The 19,406-nt window shown below is 42.4% G+C and overlaps 1 protein-coding gene across 18 annotated transcripts in view; it reads left to right on the plus strand.

The window, feature by feature from the left end:
* The window catches only part of LOC114204150 (putative phospholipid-transporting ATPase IIB), a 58,506-nt gene that overhangs the window by 24,878 nt on the left and 14,222 nt on the right, over window positions 1-19,406 (plus strand). For 16 of the 18 annotated variants that reach the window (XR_015767486.1, XR_015767489.1, XR_015767491.1 and 13 more), the window contains 2 exons: window positions 9,183-9,333; window positions 11,989-12,102. The exons of 1 other annotated variant lie outside the window; for it this stretch is intronic. Coding sequence is in view for 6 of the 17 variants with exons in the window: in XM_088020709.1 (XP_087876835.1) it covers window positions 9,183-9,333; window positions 11,989-12,102 (265 nt within the window). In the remaining 11 variants the exon portion in view is untranslated. Of the gene's footprint in view, window positions 1-7,069; window positions 7,603-9,182; window positions 9,334-11,988; window positions 12,103-19,406 lie in introns of those variants that run through there. One more of the 18 variants, XR_015767490.1, reaches the window with a different exon arrangement.

The following is a 19,406-nucleotide window of genomic DNA, read 5'->3' on the forward strand; positions in this document are numbered from 1 at the left end:
GTATTTGCATGGTATATAATTTTCATCCTTTTACTTTGTTTTATTTAAAAAAAAAAAACTTTTCTGGGGGCGCCTGGGTGGCTCGGTTGGTTAAGCATCTGCTTTCAGCTCATGTCATGATCCCAGGGTTCTGGGATCCAGTCCCACATCAGGAGCCTGCTTCTCCCTTCCCCGTGCCCCTCTCCCCTGCTCATGCTCTCTCACTCCCCCCTCTCTCTCAATAAATAAAATCTTAAAAAAAAAAAACCTTTTCTTTTGAAATAATTATAGCTTTACAGGAAATTGCAAACTTAGTATAGAGGGGTCCTGCTTATCCTTCACCCAGTTCCCGCCAGTGGTTGCATCTTTCTTTTTTTTTTTTTTTTTTTAAAGATTTTATCCATTTGAGAGCGAAAGAGTGAGCCTGAGGTGGGGAGGGGCCGAGGGAGAGGGAGAAGCAGGCTCCCTGCTGAGCAGGGAGCCCCAGGTGCGACTGGATCACAGGACCCTGAGCCAAAGGCAGCTGCTTAACTGACTGAGCCACCCAGGCGCCCCCCAATGGTTGCATCGAACCAGAAAGTTGATGCTGGTATAAACTGTGTATAGTTCACTACGTTTTACTACATGTGTAGGTCTGTGTAACCACCACTGCAGTAAAGATACAGAACTGTCCCATTACCGCAGGTGTCTCCTATCTGCTGCCTTCTATAGTCATGTTCTCTCTCCTACCCCAGGCTCTAGCCTCTGGCAACCACTAATCCGTCTCTATTTCTATAATATTAATTTTCAGAATGTCAAATAAGTGAAACCATTCAATTTGTGATTTTTGGAGATTGGCCTACTCCAGTCAACACAGGGCCCTTGATAACCACTCACGTAGTTGTATCGATAGTTTTTCCTTTTAATTGCTGACTGGCATTCCAGGGGATGGATGAATGTTTGTTTAAGCATTCACCTACGATAGGACATTTAGATTGTTTCAAGTTTTTGGATGTTCCAAATAAAGCTGCTATGAATCATCATGTACAGGTTTTTTTTTTTTTGTATGGACATAAGTTTTCCTTTCTCTGGGCTAAATGCTCAGGAGTGCGGTTGCTGGGTTGCATAGTAAGGATATATTTAGTTTTTTATGAAAGTGCTGAACTGTTTCCCGGAGTGGTTGTACCATTTCACATTCCCACCAGCAGTGAAGGAGAGATTCAGTATCTCCTTGTCAACCTTGTTGTCACTGTTTTTTATTTTAGCTGTTAGAATGTGTGTTTACTGATAGCTCATTGTGGCCTCAGGTTGTTTCCATTTTCTAAAGGCCTAGTGAGGTTGACTGTCTTATTTGCCATAGGCATGTCCTCTTCAGTAAATGTGTCTGTAGGTCCATTCTATTTTCTTCTTGGTTTGGTTTTTTTTCTGGTGAAGTTTTAAGAGTTCTTTATATATTTCACTTCTGAGTCTGCGGTTATGTGGGTAGTTTGCAAATATTTTCTTCCATTCTGGAGCTTGTCTTTTCATCCTCTGAGTTTTTCCACAGATCCAAAGTCTTTCATTTTGATGAAGTCCAACTGTTTGTTTTTTTTCTTTTGAGCACTGCACTTTGATTGTCACGTCTAAGAACTCTTCACCTAGCCCTGTGTCTCAAAGATTTTCTTCTGTAAGTTTTATAGTTTAACATTATTTAGATCCTTTTTGAGTTATTTTTGTGCAAGGTGGGATGTTTTGGTTGAGATTTATTTTTTGCCTATGTATATCCAAATGCTCCAGCACCATTGTTGAATTGCTTTTATGCCTGTGTCTCTGGTCAGTTGGCTGCACACGAGTGGGGCTTGTTGCCTGTATTGTCCCTTCGTCTGCCCTGCTAGTGCTACCCAGTCTGGAGAACTGTCTCTTTATCTAAGTCTTCAAATGGGGTAGGTTGATTCCTTGTGTTTTATTCTTTTTCAAGATTTTCTTAACCATCTAGCTATTAGGCCTTTCCATAGACATTTCAGAATAATCTAGCCCAGTCTGTAAAATCTTTTCAGGGATTTTGATAGGAATTATCTTTTACCTGTATATTAACTTGGGGGAAATGACATGTTTACTGTGTTGAATCGTCTAGATCACCGTTTACCTGTCTCCATTTATTGAGAACTCTGACCTTTTTATCAGCATTTTGTAGTTTTCAGTACACCGGTCTTATATATGTTAGATTTATTCCTAAGTATTTCGTTTTTTTTTTTATTTTCTTTTTCCTTCTTCATGTTTGTAACTGGTATTTTAAATTTTGGTTTCCACATGTTCATTGCTGGTGTATAGAACTAGAGTTGGATTTTGTGTTTGTCTTGTATCCTATAGCCTTGCTAAACTTACTGTTAGTGCCAAGAGTGTTTGTGTAGATTCCGTGTAATTTTCTACTTGGACAATCCTGTCATCTGCTAACAGTTTTATGTCTTTGTTTTATAGCCTGTATGCCTTTTCTTTTCTTTTTTTGCCTTATGGGTCTGTCTGGAACATACAGTATTATATGGAATAGCAGTGGTGAGTGTACCTTCTTGCTCCTTGTTCATAGTCCTAGAAAGCTTTCAGTATTTCACCATTCAGTATGATGTGAGCGATGGATTTTGTTTTTGTTTTTTTATCCTAGATTGCTCATCTAAAACTATTGACAGTTTTCTTAATTAAAATCTATCTTGTATTGGGTTAGTGTTCATACAGACAATCCTGTCAGATTCAGAGGCAGGATCTGGAGATGTAGGTTTCAGTGTCCTGTCATCATTGGGATTAAGGGAAGCCACACAGAAGGATGACGTTTCTGAAAACGTCAGGGGACATGTGGTGTAGGTCTTTGAAAAATAAAGGAAAGGGACACCTTGGGGGAGAAAGACAGTTTTGGGAAGGAAGACTACTGTCCATCCTTTTAGGCAGGGGGAGGGGTAGGAGTGGAAGAGTGAAGTGGTGGTGGAGAGGATGACTTTTACCCGTAGTTGGGAACGTGGGGTCATTTGAGTGGGGAGGCGACCGGGATTCAGATGAGGACTGAGAACGTGGGAGAATCGGTCGTGCTTTGGTGGAGAGATCAGTCACCAACAACGGAAGGTCAGTAGTCGCGCATTTGTACGGAATCCAGTGTCATGTTAGGACTGTCTGTCCGTGAGAGAGCCTGACCTGTCGCAGACTTGGCAGTGGAAGTGTGGCTGTGGGAGCTGGGAGTGGGGGGTGCCCAGGGCTGTGAACCGAGGAAAGAGCTTGCAGCAGAGGAATCTGGGTGGAGCCGCCATTAGAAGTCATCTTTTCATGGCTGTGGTGTGCAGCTCACAGCTGTGTGTCCTCCACGCGCGCAGGGCGCAGGGACGAGTGGGAGCCATCCTGCTGGTGCTCTTCTCCGTGGTACGCACCTTCTTCGGGAGCTGGGCGTCCATGCTCAGCACTGTCTACAGCCAAGAACTGGAAAAGTCCCTCTTGTGATGGTCTGGGGCCAAGCCAGAAACTGAACCAAGGTCTCCTTTGACAAACCAAAGCCCTTGCTCTTTGCTCTGTGGCCTGGGAAGAGTGCTAGGGTGAGGAGTTGTGCTCCCAAGAAGACTAATCCTGACTGGTGTCTGTAAGTGGATGAAGGCCGGTCTCGCCATCCTAAGGGGAACCCGGCATGAGGATCGCTGGAGCCGAGGAGGCTGAGAACCTGTATCTGTGTGCGTGGAGAATCACTGAATGAATGCTACAGGAGCCGTCAGAGATGGCTGAAAACACAGAGGAAGTGGGCGTGGGTACTGACAGGCACAAACTCTGAGGACACGGACCGTTTAATGTTAATGGTGTGGACTCTAAAATTAGGGGGCTTGTGTGCTATGGAAGTGGTACTTAATCCGTGCTCCCAAAGAGTTGCCAACAATTACGGACTTTTAATGTAAGGAGTCTTTTCATAGTGTTGAAAACATTGTTGAATTTATTTTTTGAAGGTTTTATTTATTTAAGTAATCCCCACACTCAACATGGATCTTGAACTCACGATCCCGAGATCAAGAATCACACGCTTTTCTGACTGAGCCAGCCAGATGCCCCCATTGTGGAATTAATTATGTTTGGTCTTTTATAGCACTTTGTTTTTACCAAATGGAACATAGACAAATTTTGGATTTTATTTGTAATATGTTACCTTTTTTAAAGGAAAATGTTAATATTCCAGATGTACATGTTAGCAAAACACCCATGTTTGGGGGACATTAAAACAATAAAACATAATAGATGTGTATATAAACTCTTTATCTCTGTAAGTGGTGATCGTGTAGAAAACACTAACTGAACCGTGTTGGTGGGTTCTAATCAGTCTGTATGGCACTGACGTGTGTCTTTTTTGCTGTACGGAATAAGCAGTGATCCGGGATATTGTCAGCGCGCTTCTTGTTCAGTGCTATCTGCCATACTGAGAAATTACTGTTTAAATTAAAAACTGCACCTTGGGTGCCTGGGTGGCTCAGTCGGTTAAGCGTCTGCCTTCGGCTCAGGTCATGGTCCCAGGGTCCTGGGATCGAGTCCTGCATCGGGCTCCCTGCTCGGCGGGGAGTCTGCTTCTCCCTCTGACCCTCCCCCCTCCCATGCTCTCTCTCAATCTTTCTCTCTCAAATAAATAAATAAAATCTTTAAAAATAAATAAATAAAAACTGCACCTTACACAACAAAATTGTACATCTAACAACTTAGATTAGTTTTATTTTCTTAATTTCTTACAGATTTTTATTTTTGAGTATTCCTTTTTTCCCCCTAAATGTTAGGCATTATAAAATACGATGTTTATTAACATTATTAGGTGTTGGATCAATGAGTAGGAGATACATAAAATTACTTAGTTTAATTGCAGGAGGAAATGTTGGTGAATATTGCAATAAAGGTAGGTAGCAAATAACAATAATGAGTTGTAAGTATTTCAGTGTATTTCTGTTTGTAGACTCCGACTAGTGAGGCTTATTTTAAAATTATTCTTCCTAGTTTTAGCAACTGAGTGGGCTTTAATTTCTTCATGGCTTAAAAACTGCTTTCTCATTTTTATTATTTGGTAAAACTTCCAGCTCTGACACATTGAAATTTTACTGTAATCTGCCCTCTAAAACTTGGACTGTCCTTCCTGTGAGTTCCTGTGATGCACGTCGATACGCTAGTTCTCTGGGGCTGGTGGTGGTGTCTTTCTCATGAGACTTACATTTCACTTCTTACCAAAAGTCACTCTGTCCCTTAGGAAAGTGGAGCCACTGAGGGCATTTTCATAGGAACAGTGGGGTGGATAGGTGGGGCGGGGGCGGGGGCGGGATGTCAGATACCGGAACTGTTCCTGTTCTTAGTGGGTCTCTACACTTTCAGGGAATCTGCAGCACATGTGCAGTGCAGAAGCATAGGGAGATGCTAATCTTTTAAGAAGATAGTAGGCTGTGCTGCTCTTGGTAACCATGGGTACCTGTTGGATATCATAAGTGTCTAAATTTGGTTGTGTTGGGAAGAAGGCTCTCTGAAGTTTGGGAGTTATATAACTATGGCTAGTTAAAGCTTTAGGAGACAGGATCTCGGTATATTAAAGATACTTTATTTAATATGAGAGTATTACTTTGATTATAGAGGCCTTTGTGAAAAGCTGCTAATCCTACAATGTTGTAAGGAAGAGTACACTTTGTGCAATATTGGATTTAGTGTCACTTTGCCTTGATGATGGCAGGTGACTTATATATAAATGGGGAGTGTCCCCTGAGTGATCACACATTTAGAAAATGCTCCCGTCTGCGTGGAGGTATTATCAGCTGTGGCTCCTGGTTATTTTCTCCCACCGTCTCTGAGGTTCTCCCTTTCCGTATCAGTATTGAGCAGTATATTTTACTAAAAAATTGTCCATAATTTTATTTTCCTGCTTAGCTCTACAACTTAGTAAGGCTTACATTTACTTTTTGGGTTACAGATTTTGTTTTGTTTTGTTTTAAATGTTTGGTGTTTATGCCCTTTACTCTTTGCATTCAAGTCACCTGTCTTCCTTTCTGGTCCTGCTTTCTGTCTGCATCATCCAGTGGCAATTCTGGTGGTGCTCCAGGCTTGTAAAACCTCAAGCGTTGTATTCATTTAATTTTGTGAAATAGCGTGTGATTTGATTATGGCTAACGACAACTTGCTTCTGTGCTTGCATAAGGAAATGATTAGTAATAACACTTTTGTTTCTTGATAGTTCTTAGTAGCAAAGTGTTACAAATAGTTGAGTTACATCTCGGAAGTCTGGGGATCTTGGGTTTTTTTTCCCTCTACCAGGTTGTAGAGAAAAAAATTAGTAAAGTGTTGAGTTATATGTGTTTTTAGCCCCTGGTATTTAATTTAGAGTTTATAGCGTGGAAGGCTTTGGAACTTCGTGGGTCGTCGGTTGCAGGTACAGCACACAGTGTGTTGTGTTGAGGTTTTTCTTCTGGCTGTGGTCTGCAGCGTTCATGTGACGCACACAGTGGTTTTGCATTTCTAGAGCCTTTTGCCGTAAACTCGGTAAAATCCACGTTTCCTAAATTTTGTATTTATTTTTCACACACTTAATTTTGCCTGTCTTCTATTTCATCTTAGATTTGTCTGACTTGTGTACATTAAACTGTCATATTAGGCAGTTAGGTGTTTTAGAAGAAGAATTCGTATTTGAATACATCGCTGGAGGATTTTCGCCGTCATTGCAGTGCTGAAGGCTTGTGTCTCATCTGCTGGACCTGCTGCGCTCTGCTTCCCACGGGCAGCCCTGCCCCTGACACTCCCGTGACGTGGGAATGGTCCAGATCTGTGGTGTCCACTGTGGGAGCCGGTGGCCAGGACGGCTCTCGAGCCCTTGAAATGTGGCTAATGTGACCGAGGAACTGGGCTTTTTATTGCACTTCATGTGAATTCGTAGGAAAATAGTCACGTGCGGCCAGTGGACGCTTCGCTGGGCAGCGCAGGCGCGGACCCTTGTTGTGCCAGAAGGAGAGTTGGAGCCGGCGGAGTGTGACTCAGGGCGGCTGCGCGGTGCCGGCCGCGCCCCGCGGTGCGCCCCGCCCCCCAGCGCGCTCCGTCCCGTCACCAGCGCTCTCGCGCACGCGCACGCAGCCCCTCGAGCTGCTGGGCGCTCCTGTGGCGTCTGTTCCCTGCGTTTGCCACGTTCTGACGGGCCCGGCCTGCCGTGGGGCGGCGTGAGCACTGCGCTGACGGGCAGCGCACAGTCGGGCTCTGCTCTCCGCTCTGCCCCCGCCTGGTTGTCTCGTCTCAGAGAAATCATGTACCTTTCCGGCCTCCCGCTCCCGCCTGTGTAAAATGTGTGAGTCTCCCGTCGCTGTGGTGCCGCCGCAGGTGTCGGACTGATTACATCCCGAGGAGGGCAGAGCCCCTCCGAGCTCGCACGGCGTGTCTGTCTGGTGCAGCGGGACCGGAGGTGTTCGCGCCTCAGGAGAGCATGTTGTGTGCAACTAGTAAGAGGTTGGCGATTCAGAGCTGCCGCCGGGAAGGACTGGGGAAGGCCCCTGGAGCGCTGGGCTGTGCGGGCTGGTGCTGCGGGGAGGGGTGCGTGTGGGGCCGCGAGGTCTGCCGGTGGCCAGGGGAGTCGTGCTGGAGGGAAGAAGCCTCGTTAGAAGCCTGACCTTGGTGCAGGCCACGTGGTGAAAGCGACAGGAGGTGAGAAAGAGTGATTTGAAGCAGATTATATTGTATTTGAAGCCTTACTTAAGGTTTTGTTTCATTCAAGCATGAGCAAGATCACGTATCCCTGATATTTTACTGAAATCTACTTAACCCTCCCCGGCCGCCAACAAAAGGCAGTAAAGGCGGGAATACGTACTGTGGCAATCTTAAATCGCTTTAACAATAGCCTGGTTTGTAACTGCTGGGATTTAAAAGTATCCTTTATGTGTGGAGGATGCTATCTGTTCTTAAAAGTTGAAGTGGGATGGGTCCTAGGGGGGTGGTTTAGAACCGACCTGCTTGGCTGTGCCCCTGGCACTCAGGATTGCCATCCCAAGGGAGCTCCTCAAGGTAGCAGTGCTCCCAGTCCTGCAGGCGGGCGAGAGGTGGATGCCCACACCTGGAGGGCACACTCCTGTCCTTCCGGACTGAAGATTTTCTGTGCACAGCTAAGAAATAGGCAGAGATTCAGTAGAGATACACCGATTTCAGTTTATAGGATGCCACCGTGGGTGCTATCCAAAGTAAGGCGACTTCTGAAGATTGATGTCAGTGTGATTGGAGTAAAGGGCTAGTGCGCCCTCCCCACCTGCCGTGGAAGACATGCAGTGATTTCAAGATGGAAGTCCTGACATGCCAACTTCATTTTATAATCACACCTCCTGAGACTGACATTGTCACACAAAATTTCATGTTAATTTTTCAGCTGAGTCTGTCACAGAGTGAAGTTCAGAGCTTCTGCCTTTTGCTGCTGGCTTCCTGGTGTAGCCCAGACTACACCTAGAAGATACAGTTCAACAACCTGCCTTCATAAGCCATTCTAGGTCTCCTTCTGCAGTTTGGAGATTTGAGCAAAGCCAAACTGTTAATGCTGAAGTTTAAATTCACGATTATTATTTTACGCTTAGTTTAGGCGATTTTGATACCTTTTCACCATTTTCTTAAGTATTTTGAGAAAAGTTTATTCTCTCTATCCAAACATAATGGTTTGGATGTCCAGGAAGTGGAAGTGTTTGTGCTGCTGGAGTCCTGACACTATGGCACATGGACGGACTGGAAGATAGCTTTAGCCCTATCCCCTTAAACATGAGTGTTCTTTCCCAATATTGAATGGAGCCGTAAGTCTTCATTTTATATGAATGCTACTAAAATAGTCCTCTTTAAGAGAGGAAAAGAGTGATTACCTGAGAGAGTTGATGTCCGAGGACCTTTGTCATCGGATCACTGAGCGGTGTATTGAGAATTGCAAACGACACGGCTCTCCTTTTCTCCTCATAGAAGAGCATTGATTGCTTCAGAAACTTAATGGTTTTGTCAGTGAGAGGGTCTAACCAGGGAAGATCATTTCCCTGAGGTTCTAGAAGTCATTATGCACTCATACAAGTCTCTTTCAGTGTTTTATGTCAAAGTTATTTCAGTATAACGTATTTGAAGATAACCTTTACAGATTAACATTTGATATGCTTTCGGTGTCTGGTAAATACAGAAACAATCAGTATTGGCTCTAAATATGTAGCATTAATTTAAACATTTTTTAAAAAGCATATATAACGAGTGTCTTTTTTTTCATGCAGTTGCTGTGATTGGCTGATAAATATTTGTCAAAGAAAGAGAGAACGGAAAGCTCGCACGGTGTGGCTTGGATATCCTGAAAAGTGTGAAGAAAAGCATCCCAGAAATTCTATAAAAAATCAAAAGTACAATGTATTTACCTTTATACCTGGGGTAAGACTATTACATTCTTAAGAATGGGTTTCATATCAGAGATTGCTGGCTCCTTTTGTTTTCACTGTTTTTTTTTTTATTTTTTAATTTTCTTCCCGTTAATTGTGTCCTGTCCAAATCAGTGACCTTTTGCTTTTGAACCATTCATGTTTCACATAGTTGTTAAATAATTCATGCGCACTTTTAATGGGTACATCATGAAGTTCAATGTGAGAAAATTTATAGTTTGACTTCAGTCCTAGATAAATATATTTATATTATTGTAGAAATAATCAAGCCTAAATTAAATTAACAGAAAATAAGTCTTAAGTTTTGTTTGTAGGTGAAGTGGAATGTTAAGTTTAAAGCCTGCCAAGGAACTTCATGATGAAAGTAAAATAATTTTTTATACAAACGTGACTCAGTAACAAAATATCTATAAGCATTGATAGATAATAGTTTCTACTTCACATTATAAATTTCAAGCCATGTTATGTTGTTATATCATTAGTTATCTTTAATTAGGTATTATGGTAGGTGTAAATAATGAAGTTTAAATATTTCATTACTTTTTTTGTTGCTAGTGGTATTTTTGGCTTAAGATACAAACCTGAGTATGTATTTAGGATGATTGACTAATGTTTGGTTTTTGTACATTTCCTATTTTTATAGACCAATTTATTCGTCTTTCTAAAGGCAAAAGGAAGCTGGTACTGGTTATATTTCTATATCAAAGTTTCTGACACATTCTAGTTATTTGCTCCTATGCTCTTTACAATGGTAAAGTGAAATAAGGGCTGTTTTCTTTTTCATGTTTTAATTTAAATAATCATGCTGATTTTATACTGGGCATTGATTGCCCCTTACCACCCTCCCCCATCCATCTAATAGTTGGTGAATGCTTCATATCTAATTAACTCTTTAGTAAAACACACAAAACTACTGTCTCCGTCATTAAAAGATAGCTCTTTTGTCAGGACAATAAAATGTAAGCTGTCTTTCAGGCAGATAAATATTCTCATCTTTCTTGAATGAAGTTACTGTTTTCTTTAAATTTTAAATACTCGCAGATTGGCGAAGCATTGTACATTTTCCTAAAGGTCACAAAGTTCATTCGGTAGACAACAGAGTATTGATGACAGTGGCTTAAAGCCCACAGTGCAGCCTCACTCTGACCAGAGCAAATCCCTGCAGCCCACCGGGATGGGCTGTGTCCTGAGAGCACCTGTTGGTGTGGCTGCACCACTGTTACCGTGTGAATTCTCGTTCTTAGATTGTCTCTTAAATTAGGCTTTTCATCTAAAACGTAGTATTTTAGAAACATTTGGTAATTGCACAGTAGGAATTCTATGCCATTTTTAGCACAAATGGCAATTTTTGAATTGCTAATAGATATAATTTATGCTACCTGAGATTTTAAAGAAATCACTGAGGAGAAAGAGCTTTCTCTCCTGCTGAGATTAATTTATGAAATGACTCAACATCTTTAGACAGCAATTGAATATGATTATGAATATAAACGTGTTATCATTGTAGCTGATTTTTGAGTTGCACAAACAGCTGTATGGTAATGTAGAAAACTTCATTATATAAAAACTGTGGTTCCAGACTCTTTAAGTCAACAATAAGTACTTAACCCATTGCTCTGCTCTTGTTAACATTTCCATACCCTCCAAGTTGCATATAAAATGGCCTCCAAAGAGATTTTGATTTGGAAGTTGCAAGGTTGTAAGTTTAATTGCAATGATAGTGTGCCGTTTGAAGTATTCTCATCTATAAACATGAAATTTGTTCCATTTTGATTTTCAATTTAAATTTAATAATTTGAGAATTTGTAAATAGAAGTCTCTTAATATACTGGCTCTTGGGTTTTCTTCCTCAAAAATAACTCTATTTGAATTAAAAAACAAAAACAAAGTTGCAGGATTTGCATTCCTAAAATTTTGTTGAAGGATACTTCTTTTGTATTTGAAAATATTATTGCAGATCAACTGCCAAGAGATTATGAAGAATATATAGGTCGCTGTCTTCCTGAATTGGTGTGCAATTCACATACTTTTTTATGTCATGATTTTTTATACTTCGAGAGAAGTAAATAGAGGAGATTAAGACAGTTTTTGTGAAGTCAAATTGTGTATGTTTTGCTTGTTCGCTCAGTTATTTTAAAGCTACCCAGATGTTCATGTTCAGAAACGTGGCTATTATATTTTATTTTTTACCGTTTCCTAAATATAAGGTTAATAGAACTTTCCCATTGTAAGAGTTTCTGAGTTATCAAGATACACATTTGTGTGTATATAAATAATATATTTATTGACTTACATTGGGAAGATGTCGCTATCTCATTTGCTTTGATATACATACAGAGATTTACAGAGGAGTGTGCAAAACTGGAAATTGTATACAAGAAAATAAAAACTTTTAGAGGATGCTTTTAACATAATTGGAAGTTCTAATTGTTTTTTAAGTTTATTTTAAATATAATTTTAAATAAATATATATGGAATTTAGTTATTGGAAAGCCAGTGTCAAAATTACTTAATTTACTGTAACTGAGGGCATATTGTCACTGTTTGATGGAAATATAGTTAGATATTTTGCTGATTTAATTATTTAATTGAAGTTTTAAAGGTTGTCCTTGGAGAGATTGTGTTAATTTTTTCTTTTCCTTTTTAGGTTTTATATGAACAATTCAAGTTTTTCTTGAATCTCCATTTTCTGGTAGTATCCTGCTCACAGTTTGTGCCAGCATTGAAAGTAGGCTGTCTCTACACCTACTGGGCTCCTCTGGTAAAAGAAAAGATTTTTGAAATTAAGTTAAATTATTAATATTTAGTATTTGGTTTTCAGAGTGGAGATGGTTGAGAGAGAAATCGATCAGGTTTTCAGAAGCATGATACTGCTGCTGTGTACCATTGGACTTCGCTTACAGGGTTTTCCAGAGCTCTGCCACTGACCGACGTCGCAGCCTCGCCAGGGGTGTGGGGCCCGTGCGCTGCCTGTGCGTCTTGGCTCAGAGGCCACTGGGCGCCTTTGCTGGCGGGCGTGGGGGGTGGTCTCCTTGGGGCATCCTGTACGTGCCCCGTGATACCAGGTCTGTCTCTCCAGCCCGGCTCCCCCGTGCCGATGGCGCTGTTGGGAACGATGGGGTGGGGTCTCCTCAGTGACTCTCTTGGCATCCTGATAGATGGGCACTTCTTCCCTTTTGGCTGAAGTAGCTCAGTCAGTAGTCCAGACAGTTTCTGGTTGGCAGCTCAGTGTGGGGAAGTTTTTGGAAGGCAGATGACACTTAACATCAAATATTTCAACCTCAGACATAACGCTGTTTTAATGGTTTGATGCTGTTTGCCAATAATTTTCATTAATTTTCAGCTTATACAGACAAAATGTGTGCCTTCTTTCTTCCTCTCACCTGGAAAAAGCTACTGCTTCCTTTTGGCCACCCAGAGAGGGTCTTCTCAGATGCACCGGGGAGGACTGGCAGAGGGGGCCGAAATCTCCCTGACGGGGTCCCTTCAACTAGCTCCTCCTGCTCCCATCCACACAGACTTTCGAGTCGCATGGATTTGAGCGGTGAAAGTAACTGCATTGTCCTACAAATACAAAATCACCGAATGAATGAATACATGTCCACTCTTTAAATTAGCAAGGTTGGAAGACAGCGGGGTTGTTTAAATAGGGTGGTCAAGGAAGGCCCCTCTGAGGGGCGGCACTCAAATGCTCTCCAGATGGCAGAGTGGCTGGGCCGTGTGCAGAACAGGGAAAAGAGATGTGCAGGCCAAGGGGCCGGGTGCTGGGGTGCTGCTGGAGCACAGGGACGCGGGGGCTGTGCTGGAAGGCAGGTCAGTGAGGGCTCCCATTTCCTCCTGAGTGGGAGAGGGAGCTGTCTGTGTCTGTGGGTGTCACACAGCACACAAAGGACACTGAGGCTCAGACCCCACTTGTCACAGGACAGCGCAGCTGGTTCAGGCCGGACAGCTCTGGAGAGAGGACAGAGACTGTTGGCTTTGTTCCTCGCACCTTTCTTCCCCCGCAGGCAACTTCTGTTCTGCGTCTGAAATTCAGTTGTTACATCTCCTAAGAATTTTACTACTTAATGTTTGTGTCACTAAAATAATAGTATTGTTTGCATGCTTTCAAAAATCTATATAAAGATTATCTTACTGTCCGTTTCCTGTTGTATCACGCTGTTTTGGCTTAACATTGATTTCTAAAATGGATCCATGGTGACACATTCACTTTTCACTTCTCTGAAGTACTCCATTGAATGAACATGTCCATCTTTCCAGAAAAAGAGACTTTGAGGTTTCTTCTCATTTTTCACAGTTACAGACTTTCCTATAATGGTCACTGTGATTGTATGTTGTTCCCTGTGCACGTGAGCCGGAGACCCCTTAGGCTGTGTGCATCCTGGAAGTCTGAGTGACAGACTGCTCCTTACTTTTCCCAGTTTCCAATAAAAGCAGTAGAGCATTACAGAAATTTTAGAGCATAGAGAAAATACTGGCTCATCCTAAAAACACAACTATACTTACGATTTCAGTGTGTTTATTTCTGGCCACTTTTTCTATCCCCGGCTTCACGAGGTTGCCCTGAACCTCTTTAGTTTCACTCCCATCTTGGGTTGAAATTCACTTTAGCAGTGATAGTCTCAGAATTTAAGATCTTCTTAAAAATCTAAAGTAAAATGTGTTCATTTCTGTTTTGCTTTTGCATCTTTTCCTATTAACTGTGATTTCAGTAGCTTTTAACCAAAGAAAACGTTAGTTTTAGATGGATTCCTGATGAGGAATTCATGCACAGAATTGACTGTGTCGGCCAGAGCTGGAGTGAGAGCGTGCGTGTGAGCGTCGGTGTCTGTCCTTCCTGTGCTTCCGTGTGATGTTCACGTCCTCTGACTCGATTGTCAGCTAGAGGCGTTGGAAGTACTTAGTCCTTCTCTTGTTGGCGTGTGAGAATTAACGACTGCATTTACAGAAGTGCCTAGGTCAGCCCCTGCTGCGGTGTTCAGGGAAGGGACATTGTTACTCTGCTGCACTTGTGTGTCAGGGGCCCCAAAGAAAGGTGAAAAGCCCATTTTTCCCATTTGAGTAACGCTTAATGTTGCCTGGTGACATGCCTGGCCAGGTTCTCATGTCCCTGCTCTCGTACCGCACCATTAGACCTCAGAAGTGGTCTGCTTTACGAAACCATGTCCCGTTGTTCTTTGGTTGGGTAGCAGCCACGATCGATGCCTTTCATCAGATAATCGATACTGAAGATTTGTTAGTATCTATGCTTGCACTGCTATATACATCTTAACCTCCGATTTAGCAAAACTCTTAAAAGGGTGATGTGTCCATTAGATTCACCTTTGAATCCAAGAGGCAGGCTGAGGTATATTGGTTCCTTGATCCAAACTCACCTCAGAAAAAAATTTTTTTAAACTGAAAATTTAGATATTATATACAGAAGATCTTTTTTATTAATCTAGGCAAACTTAAAGAACCTTTAAACTAAATATACATCTAAAATGTGTAAATGTATACACACACACACACATATAATATATATATTTTTTATTTTTTTTTAAATTTTTTTTAAAGATTTTATTTATTTGAGAGAGAGAAAGAGAGAGAGAGAGCACATGAGAGGAGGGAGGGTCAGAGGGAGAAGCAGACTCCCTGCTGAGCAGGGAGCCTGATGCGGGACTCGATGCCGGGACTCCAGGATCATGACCTGAGCGGAAGGCAGTCGCTTAACCAACTGAGCCACCCAGGCGCCCTATATATATATTATTTTAAATAAAGGAGGTGTGCTTCAGCGGGATTCCTTCCTAGCTCCCGATTCCTTGGTCTTTCTTGACCACTGTGTTTGGCCCTGTCCTGTGTCGAGGGCCTGCACTAGCATGTGGTCCTTACACACACACTCAGTGTTTGACGTCTTTTCTCTGCCTGCTTTCTCAGGTTCTGTAAGTACCTGTAAGGTTGCCCAGAGAAAGGAATTAGTTAGCATTTCCAGATTCCTCCTTGCCAGAAGCCTGCCAGGGAAGCATAAAACCATCATACAGCCGGCAGTTATAAAATCATACGTCTGACGTCCACTAATTTTAAACAGGGCACTTCACATTTGTTCTGCTCTCCACCTCAAGGGTATTTCTGAAGACAGTGATGGTTTAATAATCTTTCTATATCAAGCACTCTGGGCAATGTTATTTACTAGCTTCAGCTCTGATCTAATTTCTGTTATATTTGCCATAGAACAGGAGAGCAAACTGAAAATAAGTGATTTTACTGCATTCTTTGGTCAGAATGAAGATTACCTTTTGCATCATTCAGTTTCCACAGCAGCTCTTTGAGGAAAAGCTCGTGTAATCATAGTAACAAAACGGATTGTAATGCTTCTATCAGAGTGAATCGGGTAGAATAGATCTAGCCATGCAAGCGGTTCTTAGATAAAGGAGGTCTGGATCGTTAACACGGCATCTTCCACATAAGCTGTGTTCATGGTATTTTGTTAATGGAAAGCCAGATAGACTGCATAGGTGATCAGTCAGTCTGCGAGGACTCTGATTTTCGGTCCTTCCTTCTGTCCACTCTTTCTTCTGAGTGTCTCTGCATGTTGGAGGTGTGGATGGAGTATGGAAAGGAGAAACCAAATCATACCTGGACTTATACCTCCTGCTGTCCAGAGACAAACAGGCTTAACATAAGCTGCACATTTAGTGTGACCTTTGCAAAGGTACGTGTGCTGCTTGTGTCTGAGTTTCCCTGTCTTAAGTAGAGCTAAGCGTTTCTGTGGCATTTAAAGGTAGCTTATTTAAAATACATAGAAAAGTTTCTGGTGTGGTTAAACTGATATTCTATCAATAGAATTATAGAATTATAGAATTTAATATTTAATATATGATATATCAGTAGAATTTTTTCTCTTTTTATAAAAATACCTCTTGTTTTGGCACTTACTCCACATGGCCCCTGGGCCATCTGGAGAAGTAGGAAGAAGGAATTCTACTTTGTGGTACAAGATTTAGTCCCGGCCCATGAACCGGCTGTGTGACACATTCCTGTCAGGCATTGTGACTGACAGACTGATGCCACAAATACTGTGGTTTTCCTGTGGAATACCGTCACCCTCTTGGGTTTGCTTTTGGCTCTTCTAGGTGGCATTACTGTAGCTTCCATCTTTGACCTGCTTGGTGCTGAGGTCACGGGAAGGTCCAGGTACTCCTGTGGGGCCACTTGTCCACATCTTCCATAGGCCACCGGTCTGTTCTGATCCAGTTACGACCCAGTAGATCTAAACCCTAAAGGTGGAGGCCCATGTGTGGTAGACTCCAGTTGTTAAGAAGGAAATGGTGGCATGGCATCGGCTGTGCCTTTCTCGTCACCTGCTTTATGTTGCAAGGCTGGCTCTTGGGGCTTTTCTCAGGGTAGATATGCCGGCGACTGCCATGGTAGTATGGGCGTGACACCTCTTGGTTGTTGCTGGTCCTGCACATCTGTCCTGTGTTCAGGTAAACCCTAGATTTGAGGTGTGGCCCAGAGTGGCTTGCAGGTCCTAGCAGTCTTTGCCTGTGCCCAGGGCTCTGTCTCCTTGAAGAGTGCTTCCCTCCAGTTTCAGAAGTTGGGACCTGCCCCTATTTGGTGATCTTCTCTAATATTACTGCTTTAGAAATGAGAGCTTATTTTCACTTCCTGAGTTCTTGGAAGCACTAGGAACTATTATGTTTTGTGGTTTATAATTCCTTGATGAATGGAGAAGTAACTTTTGCTGTCTTTAAGCCATAGGTGTCCAGGGTGGAAGTCAGACTGACCTGGAGAGTCTAGGTGACATATGTATGTGTGGGCCTGTTCTTTGGAGAGGGGAGGTGAAAGTACACGTCCCAGGCAGAGGGCTCGAGCAGATCTATAGTGCAGAAAACCTTCCCGGTGATGGTGCCACGTTTGCCTGATTCAGAGCCACTCCTCTGACAATACTGTCTTCAGTCTCTGAGGAACATAGGCTTGACAGCCATTGTCCCCTCTCTCTCTCAAGGCGAGGGGGTCCCAAGTAGAATTGTAAGAAATTACGTATACTCTGGGAACATGGTCTGCAACAGTAAATATTCTCCTGCATGAGAACAGCTGCATAGAACCGTATTTCCTGCTTCGGTGGATGCGTTATGTTTCATGTTACTAAAACTCAGTTGAGACTTAGAGTTTTTGTTTTTAAAGTGGTATTGTCTTCGCACCTGAGACTAACCGCATCTTTGAATTCAGGAAATACAGTATTTCAACATATGGGTGTACCATGAATTTCCTATTTATAGACATTCAGGTTATTTCCAGTTTTTTATATTGGATGCTGCTGGGATCCTTGTTTTTTTGTTTTGTTTTGTTTTTTAGGATAAATTTCCAGAAGTGAAACTGTTTGGTTAAAGTGTGTGCAAATTTTAAGGCTTTTGATAACACTAAGTTTGTTAAGAGAATATTTTGGTGTCTCCTGCTTTGGATTTTCATAGTTTTTTCTCTGTCTTTACCTGTACTAAAACACATCTAGATAGAAAGGGAAGAAGGAGGCCTGGGCTCTTTTCACAGTGGCGTGATCTTGTACACTGGGAAGTCTGAGGTGTCCACACACAGAGAAATGTTAGAACTAAGAAATGAGGTAGGAAGGTTGTCGGGTACAACATAGATACACAAAACCACTTGTATTTCTGTATACCAGCAGTGATCATCTGAAAATGAAATTACAATAACAGTTCCGTTGTTGTGGCATCAGAAAGAAAACAATAGGAATAGATTTAGCTAAAATACAGGGTTGCCTGCTGGAAACTAATAAAACATTTAAAAAAAAAAAATCAAAGATCTAAATAAATAAAAGTCATCCCATGTTCAGGAATTGAAAGACAGTATTGTTACAGTGGCAGCACTCTCCAAATTGATCTGCAGATTCAGCACAATCTGTCAAAAATCCCACCTGGCTTTTTGGCAGAAACTCACGAGCTGACTCTAAAATTCATATGGAAATGCAGGAGACCCAGAGTAGCCAGTGCAACCCAGAAAAGAAGATCAGCATTGGAGGACTCCTGCTTCCCCATTTCAGAGCTCATTTCAAAGCCACAGTAATCAAGAAGGTGTGGGACTGGCAGAAGGATAAATGAATAGACCAACGAACACAACGTAGAGTCCAGGAATAAACCTTTACATTCATGACAGATTGGTTTTCGGCAAGGATGCTCACAGCGTCCGGTGGATTGTTCAGTGCACTCCACGAATGGTGCTGGGGCACCTGGACAGCTGGATGCGAAAGAAGGAAGTTGGGCCCCTCCCTCAGGTCATACCCAGAGAACCCCTCGTAATGGATCATAGACCTCAGTGGAAGAGCTAAAACTGTAAGACTCCTGGCGGAAAACATAGAGGCCAATTTTTGTGATCTTGGACGGTAAAAGCCCAAGTGACTAAAGAAAAACTTAAATTGTATTTATCCAAATTAAAAACTTCTGGACATCAGAGGATACCATCAGGAAAATAAAATGATAACCTAGAGTGGGGGAAAATATTTGTACTCTCACATATGCTAATCCCATGTCTAACGAGGTATTTGTTTCCAGAATAATACAAAGAGCTCTTACAGCTTCACAGTGAAAAGACAAATGACACCGTTAACAAGTGGGTGTAGGATCTGAACACACATTTATCCCACGAAGATACGAATGGCCAATAAGCTCCCATTAAGCATTATAACCACTTTGGGAGGAAGCTTGGCTGTTCATCAAAATGCTAAACAGGCCACATCATCCAGAAGAGGCGAATTCATAGAGACAGAAAGTTGGACTCGTGGTTGCCAGGGTTTGGGGGCTGGAGGAGCTGAGGGTGACCACTGTCCAGTGTGGGATTTCTCTCTCTTTGGGGTGATGAGAATAGTGTACAGTCAGATGGCGGTGATGGTACAACTCTGAGCGTAGCAGGGAGGATCAACTTTGAGTAAACACAAGGGCTCACCTCATGTGGCCTGTTGGTGACACAGACACAGCCCTGGAGTGACAGACTGTTGTCCTTTGAGGGCAGTTGTCCAGCGTTGGGTCATTCACAGAGTAGCCTGGGGAATGCGCGTCCGTGTAACATGCAGCC

Source organism: Eumetopias jubatus, unplaced genomic scaffold, assembly GCF_037043125.1.
Source record: "Eumetopias jubatus isolate StellerSeaLion01/CBP00866 unplaced genomic scaffold, mEumJub1_p1.0 scaffold_109, whole genome shotgun sequence".
In the NCBI taxonomy this organism is placed as follows: domain Eukaryota; kingdom Metazoa; phylum Chordata; class Mammalia; order Carnivora; family Otariidae; genus Eumetopias; species Eumetopias jubatus.